A 15978-nucleotide genomic window follows, 5' to 3' on the forward strand; every position below is an offset into this window, starting at 1 on the left:
ATGGTATATTTACTTGCCATTACTGCATATGCCAGTATTTTTTTCCTTTTTAAAGGGGATTGCATCTCAAATCGGAAGCAATATGGTGTATGCTATACACGCACATATACTAGGCTCGCATTCTGTAAGAAACTTTGTTTTTCTTTTAGAATGAATAACACAGTTATCATGATATCAAATATAAAAACTGTGAAATTTCTAAATACTAAACACATACCTATGAACTGGGGTACTAATTTTGAATTGCTGCTGACTTAAAGCTGGCCATGTTTTCATATGCTCTAATCTGCAGCGGAGTGGTGGCTCTGAGGCTAGGGATCTGCACTGGCAATCGGAAGGTTGCTGGTTTGAATCCAATAAACGCCCAGAGTGACTCTGCTCTGTTGGGCCCTTAAGTAAGGCCCTAAACCTACAATTGCTCCGTCCTGGGTATGACGTTAATCTGCATCCAGCCCTGCATGTAGGCCCTCCAACCTGCAGGGAAAACTTGGGGGTTGGTGGCAGAATTGGCACTCCAGCCACCATAAAAAAACTCACTCTGGTTCTATTCCATCTGAACTAGTGTGGCGCTGAGGTGTCACCCATTGCATGGCTACACTCGGGTCCTAATCTGGAATCCTGAGTTGGTTTGTCATGTGGTCGGTGCGGCAATGCGTTGTATCAGCGCGCGCTCCTAACCTCCTCCTCCTAGTCTGCAACTGTTGTAGACCAGCACTAAGATCACACTTTCTGTTAATTAAATGTGAAACGTCGTTGCATTTTTTTTCTTCTTTCAAAATTTGGTCACAGTTAAATTAACTTTTCAGTGAGGTTGGATTATTGTGGGCATCAGAGCCATAAGACTGATTCACTAATGAAAATTGTTTTTCCTTATGTTGATTGCAAAATATTAAGAATTTCTGGTCAGTCAGTCAGGGACTTTAAGCTTTAAATATATATAGGTACATCCCAAGATGATATGACCCACTGGCAAACGTTTCTCACACGTTGCTAATATTTAGATATAACCTTCTATTATCACCTAACCAAGTGCTTTCCAATCTGTGTGTCACAGTACAAAATAAGTTTACAAAACAGAAAAGGTAAAAAACTGAACACACCGCTTTCTGTGGTAATTTGAAATTTGATGAATGAGAGTGCCCTCTCAGGGTTGGTAGCGAGATCCTGCCCCAAGTGGAGGAGTTCAAGTATCTCGGGGTCTTGTTCACGAGTGAGGGAAGAATGGAGCGTGAGATCGACAGGCGGATCGGTGCGGCATCCGCAGTAATGCGGGCGTTGCATCGGTCTGTCGTGGTGAAAAAGGAGCTGAGCCGCAAGGCGAAGCTCTCAATTTACCAGTCGATCTATGTTCCTACCCTCACCTATGGTCATGAGCTATGGGTAGTGACCGAAAGAACGAGATCACGAATACAAGCGGCTGAAATGAGTTTCCTCCGCAGGGTGTCTGGGCTTTCCCTTAAAGATAGGGTGAGAAGCTCAGTCATCCGGGAGGGGCTCAGAGTAGAGCCGCTGCTCCTCCGCATCGAGAGGAGTCAGATGAGGTGGCTCGGGCATCTGATCAGGATGCCTCTTGGACGCCTCCCTGGTGAGGTGTTCCGGGCACGTCTAACCGGGAGGAGGCCCCGGGGAAGACCCAGGACACGTTGGAGGGACTATGTCTCTCGACTGGCCTGGGAACGCCTTGGGATTCTCCTGGAAGAGCTAGAAGAAGTGGCCGGGGAGAGGGAAGTCTGGGCATCTCTGCTCAAGCTGCTGCCCCCGCGACCCGACCTTGGATAAGCGGGAGACAATGGATGGATGGATGTTCTTTTTTTAACAGTGAGACAGCACCTTTGATAAATCTCTTTAGTCAAAGGGCATCCAGCTTAGCTTTAGTGTTGACCCTGTCCACCTTTAACATGATTTGTTTTCGGTTTTGGCCAACATCAAACGGTTTGGTATGCTTCGGTATCCACGTATCATGGGTGCAGTATGGCAGTTGTGAGAAGACCTCCAAGAACTGGTGTGGCTTATCATTAAGGCTCCACCGGCTCCAGACCGCTCTATAAACATAGCATACAGTAGAACTGCCTGTGTTACACCAACAACTAGTAAAAGCCCATTCAAGTACAAGTGTAACATTTTGACATAACAGGGAGGCATAAGGCAAAACCTCTCCCCAGTAAAGATTTAATTTTCTTTTATAGCATTGGATGTAGCAGTAGCTGCATATGTGTTTGAGAATTCTGTTTGTCTGAGTTGTTGCCAAACAGGTCCAGACTGGTCTGGTTTATTGTTGGGTGTGTTATGCCTTTGTTAACATGGCCACTCCCCTTTCCATGTGCAGCATCTATATATATATAATTCACTAAGTCCATGGCAAGCAAGACGTATGCAAGACAGCCACGCCTGTCAACTCACAGAGCCCCGCCCACCAACAATTCACTAAACAGCCGACCATGGAGCGAGAGCGAAAGCATTTGCCAAGAATGTGTTCATTAATCAAGAACAAAAGTCGGAGGTTTGAAGAAGATCACATACCGTCGTAGTTCTGACCATACACAATGCTGACTGGCGATCTGGCGGCGTTATTCCCATGACCCGCCAGGCAGCCAACCGCGTAACCGAAGTCTTTGGGTTCCGGGGAGAGTATGGTTGCAAAGCTGAAACTGAAAGGAATTGACGGAAGGGCACCACCAGGTGTGGAGCCTTTGGCTTAATTGGACTCAACACGGGAAACCTCACGCGGCTCGAACGTGGCTCACAGGTGCATGTGACTGAGGCGGTGTGTGGAAAATGAACAGTCAACGTGACTCACAAGTGCATGTGGACTGTACACAGACGAAAGCAATTCAGGTGAGGAGTTGGGGGCGGCCACATGAGCAGGCAGTTGCATACTGAACGATGACTAAGAGATGACTTAAGAAATCGGCAGACTAGAATGGCGGGAGTGGAATGGGCGTCAGACGATCGAACTTGCCTATGTAGAGGATGTAAATGTCCTAACACGGGTCCCGTAGGTGAACCTGTGGAAGGATCGTTACCGGTTGTGCCGACTCGTTGTTGGACGGTTAGGACCCGAAACCTCTCGGGCCCGCTTCCCCGCCCTCACTCCAGAGTTCCATCTTTGCATTCACTTACAATTGTATTCTCAAACCCACCCCATTTGGACAACTGTGTCTTTCAGGAAGTGTTCACCCATCAATACATAATTATGCGGTGTATGCTACGCCGTGGGTTGGCTAGTACTGATATATTTTTCTATGGGCTGGAGATGCTTCAGAAACACAGATCCATGGTTTTCTTTCAGCACAATACGCAAACAATGTTTTACACCTCAGCAGAGTGTCATCGAATGGACTGAAAAATTGAAACAAGCGTCACAGATTAAGAACAATCTGGTGTCTCACCTTATCCACTACTGCTTACAATATTGATTGTGCCCATAATGTTCTAGCCAACAAGCATGTGACTGTTGTACTAAAAATGTTAATAACCTGGAAGACTAAGTCAATTTTGCAGTTTTTATTTATTTTTATAAAGATATTGCAAATATTTTTGACATGCCCTTGTATATTCTGTTTTGATGGCAGGTCTGATAACTACTTTTACAAAGTGGTCGTCGAATTGTTTGCACAGTATTTAATGAAACATCCAGAATTTATGAAGTCGTATGGTTACCCTATGTACATATGTCTGATTATGCATCAGCTGACGAAAAACAAGATACCTTAGGAGTAAAGACTATCCTGGCAATATCAATCCCAACAAGGGCACCAGCCTTGGAAAAGGTGCCATTCTATTTGCAAGGTCCACTCATCCACAACAAGGGGATTCAGAATCACCCGCTAACCTACTCAGTATGACTCTGGAATGTCAGATGGAAACTGGAGTGCCCAGAGAAACATCCACACTCGCTTGGAGAAAACTCCATACAGGCAACCCAGACCATAATTAAAACCCAGCACTCTGGGGCTGTGAGGTAGCAGTGGCACAGTAGCCATTGTCTCTGAGCCAGGCATAATCTTCAGTCAAAACTGTAAATTATGTCAATGTCAGGGTGCAAGTACACTGTGCATGTTGGTGCAATTCCATTAGTGACACAGGCCACTGATGTTTACTCCAAGTCTGCGGATGCATGTTTGACCCAGATGGAAGAAATATTCACCAGACTAATTCTCCAGGAGCACATTAAAGATCATCAGTGATAACTTGGAATTTTATATCTTCTGTGGCGGACAGAATAATTCAATAAACCCTTCTTTTCAGATGGTATCTTGCATATTCCCATCACAAATGAAATACTGTAATTGTATTTCCATTTGTGATCAATTATACTAGCAAAAATAAAAGACAGAGAAGGTCAGAAATCAACTTCTTTTCAAAACTGAAGCAGACCAGTGCTGTGACTATGATGTGCTTGCAATTCATGTTCTTCACTGAAATGGTGGCACTCACATAGACAGTTTCGTGATTCTTTTTCAGGACATTGTCTCCAGCTAAATCCCCTACATCCTCAACAGGCTCCATTGCCTCTAGTCGGAAATACCCATACCCTATGCCACCACTTCCTGACGAGGAGAGGAAAACCAACAGACAAAGTGCCCGGGTAAGGGATTTTTGATGCTATTGGTTTCATACATACTTTATCAGTAAGAACTTAGCAGTAACAAGAATATAAAAATATATTTTAAGTTTATTTTCGTATATGCCTGGTATATGTCCAGCAGAACTGTTAGCTTAACTGAATTTTGTAAATAGTATATACCCAGAATTACTTTACATATTTAGTAATATTTATATTTGTGAATCTATGAATTGTGTATAGCTTTGATACTAACATATCACAATTACACTTTCCAGACAGTAATATTGATAGGTGCCATATTGGTATGTCCCAAAAATGTATTCACACCTTGAATGATTATAAGTACAATGTTTATTAAGACAACACTGCCACTGGTGTCGTTTATTTGAACTTGCTGCAGGAATCCATCGTACCACACATTTCAGAGGAGTTTAGGGATGAGGACCGGTTTAACGATGAAGCACCTTCCCTTCTACCATCCTGACATGAGGGCCTATCTTGACGAATATCTAACAAACAAATGGACTGGGTGAAGAGGTAGCCCTCACGTTCACCAGACCCCATGGCAATGGACTTTTGTTTTTAATGGGGTCATGTCAAAGATAAGGTTTATCTCACAAAACTGCAGCAATCGATAAATAGAGAACAGTGAATGAAAGAGGATGCGCACAAATACCAAATGAAAAGATTTTTGATGTTTGCAAATCTACTGGTCCACGTTGTCAGCAGTGCTTGGACCAGAGCAGCCAGTAGTTCAAACACTTGTGATAACTGATTCTACATTAGTCTTCCTTAATTTGAATTATAAAATGCAGATGTCTCTTAGTGAACCTTTTTATTTATAATCATTCAACGTGTGTATACATTTTTTTGGGACACCTGGTAACTACATTTTAATGTTGTGTACAACTTAATTGTCATGCCGTTTTGTTGATGTTTAACACAGCAGACTTATTATATTATTATATTATATTAGGGAGCAGTCAGACAGACAATTGGATCAAATTCAGTCATCTTTATCATATTTAGATCTGACAGAATGACATTCAATTCATAAATGTTTGTATTCTTTGTTAAATTCAGACCACAAAGTTGGCCCAATACATAATGTGACAGAACAGCACAGAAGTGAGGAGATCTGTTTAATTTATGGCGGTACTAAAGGATAAAAAGGAAGGGTCCTTCAGCATAAAGTGACAGCAGACATTCACAGCAATGCATAAGACACAATAAACACTAAATTGGCAGGCTGGCTTTAGCCACAAAACAGCGGCCACCCGACAGTATCGAATTGCTATTTGTATTACAAAATGTGTCTTTCTTTCCACAGCTATGGGAGACGTCAATTTAGTCAGCTTTACTCTGCCACTTCATGGGGACTGCATTTTCTTCCAATTTTATAAGGACAACATCAAGGAAATGCCTTTATGTACATCCAAGAATGACTCGTTTTCAGAGACTAAAACAGTGCAGTAGGACAACCTACGGACGCACAGGCCATCCACCTCGCCTCTGGAAGACACGTTTAAGCTGGCAACTGCACAAGACGAGGAGGACCTGCGTTACACCTAAATACCGTGTGTATGTCTCAATACATTAGAAAAGACAGACACAAAAATGTACAGACTGGGACTAACGTCAACAGGAGGAAAAGGTTTTCAAAACCTCTCTTGGTAGTAAAGAAAGCTCTTCATTTGATTTGGTGCTGTTCCATCGGCGGATTCATGTCACATTTTAAAGCACGCAGCCACAGTAGAAACTAAAACAACATATGCATGAAAGCGCTCTTTATTGATCATGTAGTTTTTTAAAGAAATGAATACACTTGAGGCTCACAGCATGAGGAGGACGGAAATGAGAAATAAAAAGGGACTATTGTTTTGCTTTCTTTACATTTTATTCTCATTCTCATTTCAGTGGTTTATAGGCAGATATCATTCTTTCTTTTATGGGGGAATTTGAGTTGTTCCTGAAATGTAAATATGTATATATGGCTTTAAACTCACTGGACATATTCTTTTAATTTGATTTTATAAAAGATGCTTTTTTGAAAGAAAAAAAAAAAAAATCTTACTTTGCTAACAATACGTAGCCTCTGTAATTTATCCAGAAGGCAATTTTAGGGGCTTCCTTTTAAAGAGAAAAACAAAAAACCTCAGTATTGACGTGTTTGTTAGCTCTACGCATTGCTCTATGCTGTCCATTATGCCATTTAAAGTTTGCTTTTTGAACTAGCCATAAACCTGAAATGCACTAACTCCACATCTCAGTATTACCCAAATGCAAAGAGGTTAAAAGTCCCACTAAATATGCCACCCTTGGCTCACAAACTAACATTTTTAAGTATAGCATTTTTGACTTAAATGTTTTCTCTGCTGAAGGAAACTTGATGCGGTGACCGGGGGAAAAAACGATGCACACCAGACTCCCAGACTGTACTGCTGCATATAAAGCCATCTTCATACATGTTATTAAGCACAAAATTGTATAAACTGTATTAAGTGTATTTACTTCTGCTGTTCAATCAGATCTGAATGATGTGCTATGACTCCTGAGGTCTTCAGAAATAATATCTTTCATTGTAGACTTATTGTTTTTCTCAGAACATATAGAAAAGAATACAATTATATTCCAGAGGAAATCTGTTAAAATGGTTGTAGTAGATTATGGAACAATTTTGCATGAACTTATAGTGAATGCACTTAAGTATGAATAATTTTTACATTTTTTTAATTAACACAGCCGTTTACAGTGATACATAATGCCCATGTGTAGAATGCATACATGCTTTGTGTAACGCTGACACACACATCAGTTTTGTATTTAACATGAGACGCCTTTAATCTCCTCCACTATTTTGAACAAAATAAATACTGAATAATTATTTAGTGTATCCACAAAAGGAGACAACGGTTTCTAGAAAACCGATTTCTACCATTATTGCACCAAACGTTGGGATTGGCTACATGGTTGGACATGATTTGTTTTAAGCCATTGTCATTTACTAACATGCTGATAAATCCTAAATTTTACTCTCCTTAGCTCACAACTGGCCTTGCATTTCAAGGTTTGCTCAAATACTTTATAAATATCAAGATGATTCAATTTCTGTATCATTTTACAATACAGAAGGCAGCCAATACTATCAATAAACCTGGACAATTCAACAGAATAAGAACTTTAAATGCATGGCTAAAGGAAATGAATTCATATATTAATCACATTTCATTATCTTCCATACTGCATTGCCAGTACCATACATCGTGCCAGTATATAGCTTGAATGTTGTTAAACTTAAATTAAAGGCATTTGTGTATATACGGTATATTACAAATGGGGAAAAAAGAATGTGTTTTCACCCAAGTGACTGGAACACTTGTTTTGTTGACAAGCTTTTTTTAAAATTAACATTATTTACAGCTCTTAAAACTCATGATACTAAGTCCTTATCTATACTGTACTGTATACAGAGCTACATTGTAAATCAATGCCCATCATTTTTTGAAAATATTACTACAAGTTAATATTGTAATATATTTAATAAAACATTACCTTTCATTGAAACTCAGTCTGTTTTCCTTTCCCATTCGTAGTTAGATTTCTTTCCTGGATGAAGAACACAAAACACTTTCAGCACTAGCACTTTGGACCAGTCGTCTACGGTGTGTGAGTAACAGTACAGTATATCTGCCTAGGAGAAGATAGTCCAGAGAGTTAGCCTGTTTTTTCCTTCTTATAGGCTTTGCAAAAATATATGTTTCCTGCTGGGGATTCAGAAGAAGGCTGTGTGTGTTTCTGTTTATTTCATTTATTTAACAATATACTGTATACTTTCACTTCTTATTCAATTTAACTTACAGTACTTCTCATCGATTGCAGATTTGTTCAAAATTCAAAGTTTTTAATTAGTCACAAAGAACGTTTACACAAGAAAACATGAAATTTGTCCTCATAAACCAACAGAGACAAGATGGGTTAAAATTTACACAGAAACTCTAAAATGTTTACATCGTTTGAAAAACTAGGGGGCTCTACCTCCTTCTCACTTCGCTCGCCCACCCCCGGGTTTGGTTATACAATTTTAAGAGATTGTTATTTTCATGGTAATTGTTACAGATGCATTATTTTCAGTTTTACTTTAAAACTTTAGCAAAAACAATATTTGAAACTTTTCTTCAAGATTGCATTGAATTTTGATTCCGTGTTTGGACTTACATCTTGACAATGCAACGTATAACTGCCTGTGAGTGAATATCGTTTCTTTCTCTCTAATAAATAAAACAACTTTTTTGAATGTTTGTCCAGCTCTTTCTTCTTCATTTACTCATTGACGTGTCATCTAGAACGTATAAAATTATTGTCCTGATAAGAGCTGAGACCACAGGAAGAATGTCTGACAAAAGCATTCACACAACTGAGGTTAGATGACCGTGGTCTTGTTTGAAAATACAGTGGAACCTCGGTTTGTGAGCATAATTCATTCTGGAAACGTGCTCGCAGTCCAAAGCACTCGTATATCAAAGTGAATTTCCCTATAAGAAATAATGGAAACTCAGATGATTCGTTCCACAACCCAAAACTATTCATATAAAAATGATTAATACAAAATATAAAGTAAAAATACATAAAACAAATTAACCTGCACTTTACCTTTGAAAAGAATCATGGCTGGTGTGAGTGAGTTTCTAAACTCTTGTGGGATTTCACGCAACGGGACGACACGCGGAAAAGCGTCCCAAAGCAATCGCAGTCTCCCAGCGCTGTAGCAGTTCGCTGTAAAAGCGAATCCGAAAAGATAGTGGACATGCTTTAAGCGCCTGTCGTCGATGGGTGATACAAGTAACAAGGAACATTATAAATGCACAGGGCACAGTACTACTTGGCCACGACCCTGCCTGACTGCTGTGTCTGTGTATAGGAGAGTGGCAAATCCCGTTACAATAAATAACCGCGCTGTTACTTTTCAAGGTGAATAAAGCTGGTGTTGCTAAAGTACTGATACTCAGCTTCGTGTTTTAGGGTGCAAGACGGGGACTCGCACGTCACAGCACACACACACACAGTCACAATGCTGTAGTAAACAGTATACGCTCGTACGGATGTTGACTATATGAGTGAGGCACGCCGACTAAGACGGAGAATAAGAGACCCGCAGCAAGAGAGAGAGAGAAGAACCATCGGCTCAGTTGTGATCATATGACACTCAGCAGACAAAGTGTATACATACTACTCGTATTGCAAGACCTCGCTTGTTTATCAAGTCAAAATTTATTAAAAATTTTAGCTCATCTTGCAAAACACTCATAAACCAAGTTACTCGCAAACCGAGGTTCCACTGTACAGTAGTTATAAGCAGGGCATGACTTGAAAGAATCTCAAGTTAAAAGTCTTCATACCTCGCCAACGTTTTTGGAATCTCACTGGCATTCTCACTGGCAACACGAATGGGTTGTATTAAGTTACATGCGTATTACGTCACAATTTGTGTTTAGTGGTCATTTTACCAGGGAATGTCAAAGATGTACGTCGCTCAGTTAGATGTAGAAAGTTCGATGCGGTATTGCAAGTAAAGTCTAATCACAGACAAGAATGACAAAAATAAAATGTACCTTTCTCTTTTTGGAATCACTAGTTGTAGGGCATTGATTCCTTCTCTTTTGCCGAATATATCGGTTGACTGTACTAAGTATTGCTGTTTGTGAATCATCAACATAGCCTAGTTTTAAGTTGGCAACCCAATCAGGGTTGACTTCATCCTGCATATATGCTGGTTTGCTGAGTTACAAGAGAATGTGCTGATTTGGAATTGAAAGCAAATACTTTGTATTTAATTAAAAGAAACCCTTTCAATAATACAAATAATCTTTTCAAAATGGATTTACTTAAAGATAAAAAACTCACTGTAGAGTACAGGATGTTTTTAACATTTCATCATTACTTATATTACTTTTATATCCCTATTTCGGATGGCACTGGTGTGTACATATGTATGTGTTATAACTGTAGACCAGATATCAGCTTTTGATGCTGTCAGTAATCACGTCACATTTTTTACTTAGCATAGCATTCCCGAAAGATAAACTGCAGTTTGAAATATATTTACTGTGTTTATAAAAGTAAATGTGTGTGGATCTAACCTACCTGTAAGGAAATGCTCAGAACACACAACGTACCACTTCCTGACGGTATGGTCGTTCAAGTTTTTCCGATTGATGGCTTTTTGCCAAGCTTTCCGTTAGTTCTTCAGTTTCTTTTCCTTGATTTTTACAAACTGAAGGCATACAAAAGAAACTTAGCTTAGGATTTTTCTTGCTGCTGTTACTACAGCCAAACACACAACAGTCGATAGTCATGGTCGTCCAACTCGTTCCCCGGTAAAATGGCCGCCGCCTCGTTTTCATTTATGCGTACTTTGATAATGACATCAGCTTAATACTTACAGTTTAACAACTTACAGTTTAAATCCGAACAATATATTCAATCTCTTTTTTGCTGTTCCATTATTTCACTGAGTAATAATTTCCATTTTTTTGCGCTAATACGATCTTTCCTATCCTTTTTTTGAGACTTTCGAATTTTCGTACTTCCATTATTTCTGACCTGCTCTGCATGTGTATCGCAGCAACATTTTTGAATTCTTTACGACGTTCTACTTTGTCATCTACTCTTTGTCCTTTATTTCCGGCCCTGGGCATGGACTCGTCTCACAGGGCATATAAGTGTCTGAGAAAATCACGTGTTGTCTCCTTCCAAGATTTTTTTTATAATAGAGAGACAGATTTTTGTTAAGATTACTTCCACCAGTTTGAAAGTATCCTAAAATGAGCACGATACTTAAGAAAAACTGCATACTACTGACATTTTTTATTATTATTATCTCATTACCTCTGATATTCCTTTTTAAAAAGATGTGTACCACGTGGGAGAAAGGAATTTCTGCACTGGCTTGTATGGGTTTTCAAAGCGACTATCCTTCCTGATTTACTGAAGTTCTGCGTGTAGTGGGCGTCTGTCATCAGTTGGGATGGTTTCCAGTTGTTTCAACTTTGCCCTCTGACACACAACTGACAAATCATGCATGTCAGTCCCAATAACTTTAAATCTGCTGGAACTTATTTAAATTTTGATTCACCAGACTACTAAACCAGGCAGTGAAGCCGAAGGTGATGACAGACTGGATCACACTGCGGCAAGAGGACAACATGTGGTCCTTGCCCACTTTAAACAGACTGAATATATGGAGGAGAAATAAGCACTGACTGCATTGAGAGATTCTATTTTTGTAGTTGTACAGTAATCCCTCCTCCATCGCGGGGGTTGCATTCCAGAGCCACCCGCGAAATAAAATCCGCGAAGTAGAAACCATATGTTTATATGGTTATTTTTATATATTTTAAGTCCTTATAAACTCTCCCACATGGTTTATAAATATTCCCTGTACAGTTATACAGCATAAACCCTTTATATTCTCTTAGTTATTAGGTAAGATTCATTGAAATTATGTATGTAAACACAGTTTATATACTACTCACAAACATACGTATCGTATATCATTGAGGAGTTTTATTTAATACGTAATACAGTTTTAAACATATTGTAATTGAGTAGGTAATATAAAAATCCGTGAAAAATCTATAACATGTAAATGCTGTACCTAAAACCTTTATTTTAAAGATACTGTTGAGCGTCTCCGATATCACATTTGTTATAGCCATTACGATAGACAGGCCACCGGCAATAAATACCAACAATGCAAGGAAAAAATTGTATAAAATGTGTGCACAGTTACAATAAACGTACATACATGTACTAAGTACGTAGAAAAATAGTTTTGGGTACTCACCAACTTGTCAGATAACGATAACATTTACTGCACTGTCACAGCATTTCTAAAGGAGCCTCTTCAGGCGACTGTGTAGCACTGCCGTCGTCTTCTTCCACTGAAGGCGTACTAGGCAGTGTTTTGCGTGTAAGGAACATCGTGATGGGCAGTTGCTGGCGCTGCTTTTTCATTTGTGTAAAGAGGTTCCTATACACTTCCGTGGTGCCGTCAAGAGCATTTTTAAATTGCAAAGAACGAATCATTTGCGGGTCCCATTCTTCAACTGATGTCTGGAGATCTTTTGCCATTCGTAGAATGGTCGCGAGACGCTCAAGAGTTAGCACAGCACCCAGGAGCTTTACCGAGTGCTCTGATTGGGTAGCTTCTCAGCCATCCACCAATAGCGTCCCTTGTTTGAATTCAAAGGGGCAAATCAACTGAGGAAGCACACGTACTGTAGACCTCAGACATCCGCGAAGCAGTGAAAAATCCGCGATATATATTCACATATGCTTACATTTAAAATCCACGATGGAGTGAAGCCGCAAAAGACGAAGCGCGATATAGCGAGGGATCACTGTACTCCAATTAAAACTGTTATCTAGGGTAGTCCCTAAGTATTTATATTCAGTCACTATTTCTATCTCCTCTTCCCCCAGAATAATGAAAGGCGAACATGCAGATTTTTGCCTCTTAAAAGTCAAATATCATTTCTTTGGTCTTTTTGACATTCAGAGTAAGTTCTTATTGCGCCAGTTTATCAAACAGTTGACTTCATTTAGATAATGGCCTTCATCCTCCATAGCTGTGTGTCCTATCAGCATGGAGCCATCATCATACTTGATAATGGATTGTTTCAGATCACTTGTGTACAGTGTAAAAAGTAATGATGATGAAACACATCCCTGGGGACTGCCTGTGTTTGAATGAATTACTTCTGAAAACGAGTCATGTACTTTGACTGTCTGTGAACGATTTAAAAGAAAAGTGTTGAATCCATAATGTAATAAATAGGTTAACATTTGTACTGTTCATTGTCTCCAAACAGTAAGTGAGGCTGGTATTGAACCCTGAAGAAAAATCCAGAACAAGTGCTCGGTCATATGAACCAGGCTTACTGAGAAAAGTGAAGACTGCTGTATGATAACCATTATGTGGGGAGTTTAACATGTATGGCTGCCAAAACTGATGCAGCCATACATCTAGCTGATATGAAGGATTTTCTAAAAGGTAACAATAATAGACTCCCTCAAGAATTATTAGGTGACAGTGGTACAATAGCTTGAGTTTCACCCAGTGCTTTTTAGCCCATTAGTATCACTTCCTGAAGTTCCTGACACAATGATGTTAGAAAACCCTTAAAAAGGACAATACTACAGTCGAGGCCATGCTTAATTTCCACTTAACAGTATTTTTTCATTACATTACTTAACACTAAGTTATGGAAATTAGAAAAACTCATTGTCAGCTTTATCGTCTTTGTTCTCCTTTTCTAGGGAGGGTCACAGTAGTAACTTACAAAGTTGGGTTGAACAGACCTCCCTGTTATAGTAACTTCTCCAGACCATCTTGACTTGTCCCATTGTCTTGCATGTCTACCCAAGGAAGGCACTCTTACTATTCACCCAAACCACTTCAACTGGCGCCTTTTGATCTTAGCTCCTCACTCTGTCACTGACAGCACACAAAAACCCTTGTAATCTCAGTCTTCTAATCACTATCCAGAGCTTATGACTACAAATGAGAATGGAGATAAAGACAGACTGGTAAACTGAAAGCTTTGTTCATGGATCTATCTTCTGCTTCACCAACATAATTCTGCATAACATCCTGTAAGGGACGGACAGCAGTTAATTCCCAGTAACGGAAGGATGGGGGAAGGCATCTTATCAAGGACACTGGATGATAGGTGGCAGCTTCCCTGGACAGCAGTTAATTCCCAGTAACGGAAGGATGGGGGAAGGCATCTTATCAAGGACACTGGATGATAGGTGGCAGCTTCCCTGGACTGCAGTGGTGCCCCGGATGCCTGCGAGGCACTGTGGGACTTGGAGTTTGGCAACACAGCCCTGCTGGGTACCACGGGTGCTGCCAGGAGACGCTGCAGGGAGACTGGGGAGTTCTTGCTGTTTACATGGTCCAGAAGTACTTCAAAGTCACGGGGACGAAAGCACAGAAGTACTTCCGGGCTGAAGAAATTACAAGTTCTCCATCTAACCTGGAAGTGCTGACGAGTCACGTGGATGGAAGGACAGAAGCGCTGCTGGGTCAAGGACTATATAAAGGACCGCTGTGAACCAAGCAAGGGAGCCGGAGTTGGGAGGTAGAGGACAGAGCTTGCTGGGAGGTTTGGAGGAGAGAATTGTGATTATTGTGTTTATTTATTTACTTTTGTATGGTGGCTGTGGTGCTTAGAACAATATTAATAAGAAGAATAAGAATTAAAACTCTTCTTAGTACTTTTACCTGGTGTCCTGAGTGTTTGTCTGTCGGGTTAGAGGAGCAACAGCGACTCCTAGTGTTACAGTGGATCCTGCCGACTACACCACTGTAACACTAAGAGTATATGAGAATACACAACTGCCAGCTCTGCCATTGGCATACTGTTCTCTTCACAGCGGAGAGCAGCTTCACACGGAGCACGTGATGACAGACATGAAAGAGTCTGGAGACACCACAGTGACTGTTAGGCAGGATACATCATCATCCAGCATGACCATTTTGGCAGTGGGGCATACCTTGGAGGGTCACACAGACCTCCAAATGCTAGGCTACGGTACCCTGACTGTGGTTAGATACCAGGATGGAATCCTCGGAGCCATTGTCAGAACTTTCGCTGGTGCAGTGGGCCCTGGGGTCCTCCCCATACAGGACAATGCCCGGCCTCATGTGGCCAGAGTGTGTAGGCAGTTACTGGATGACAAAGGCATTGATGCCATTGACTGGCCAGCACGTTCCCCAGAGCTGCATCCAACTGAGCACCCCTGGGACATTATGTATTGGTGCATCTGATGCTACCAAGTAGCACCACAGACTGTCTAAGAGCTCACTGGTACCCTTCAGGTGTGGGAGGAGATCCCCCAGAACAACATTCACCGTCTCATCAGGAGCGTGCCCAAACGTTATCGGGAATGCATACATGCACATGGGGGTCATACGCACTAATGAGTCGCATTATGATTTGCTGTGATGAAATTCACACAAGTTGGAACATCCAGTGATTTCAGATTTAGTCTGTTTTTGGTGTGAAGTTGAATCCAGTCCTCAATGGGCTGGTGATTTTGTTCTCACCGAATTACACAGTATTACTCAGTAAAGACTTTCCTTATACATTTTTTAAGGCTACAAGTTATAATTCAACTGTTAAGCACACTCTTTATGAGTTTCAGGATTCCATTATTTAACTAAAGTACAGTAAGTTAAAGTACTGTAGACTTTTCTTTCTCTAGGCACTCACTAGTCTCACTGAAGCCAGATGTATAAGACAACCATGAATGAATTTTGCTTAAAAGTGTGTGGGAACAATTAGGCAGCTCAGTAAGCGTCAGATTACTAAAGCAACTCACATGAAGGCTGCGCTCAAAGTAGG

At 40.5% G+C, this 15978-nt stretch overlaps 1 protein-coding gene across 10 annotated transcripts in view; it reads left to right on the forward strand.

Moving 5' to 3' along the window:
* Positions 1-7491, forward strand: part of adam22 (ADAM metallopeptidase domain 22) — a 442867-nt gene extending 435376 nt beyond the window's left edge. For all 10 annotated transcript variants that reach the window (XM_051935483.1, XM_051935485.1, XM_028817137.2 and 7 more), the window contains 2 exons: positions 4465-4588; positions 5898-7491. In XM_051935483.1, coding sequence (XP_051791443.1) covers positions 4465-4588; positions 5898-5918 — 145 coding nt within the window. In that variant the 3' untranslated portion in view covers positions 5919-7491. The remainder of the gene's footprint in view (positions 1-4464; positions 4589-5897) is intronic.
* Positions 7492-15978: the final 8487 nt, after the last annotated feature.

Source organism: Erpetoichthys calabaricus, chromosome 13 (assembly GCF_900747795.2).
Source record: "Erpetoichthys calabaricus chromosome 13, fErpCal1.3, whole genome shotgun sequence".
NCBI lineage: Eukaryota > Metazoa > Chordata > Cladistia > Polypteriformes > Polypteridae > Erpetoichthys > Erpetoichthys calabaricus.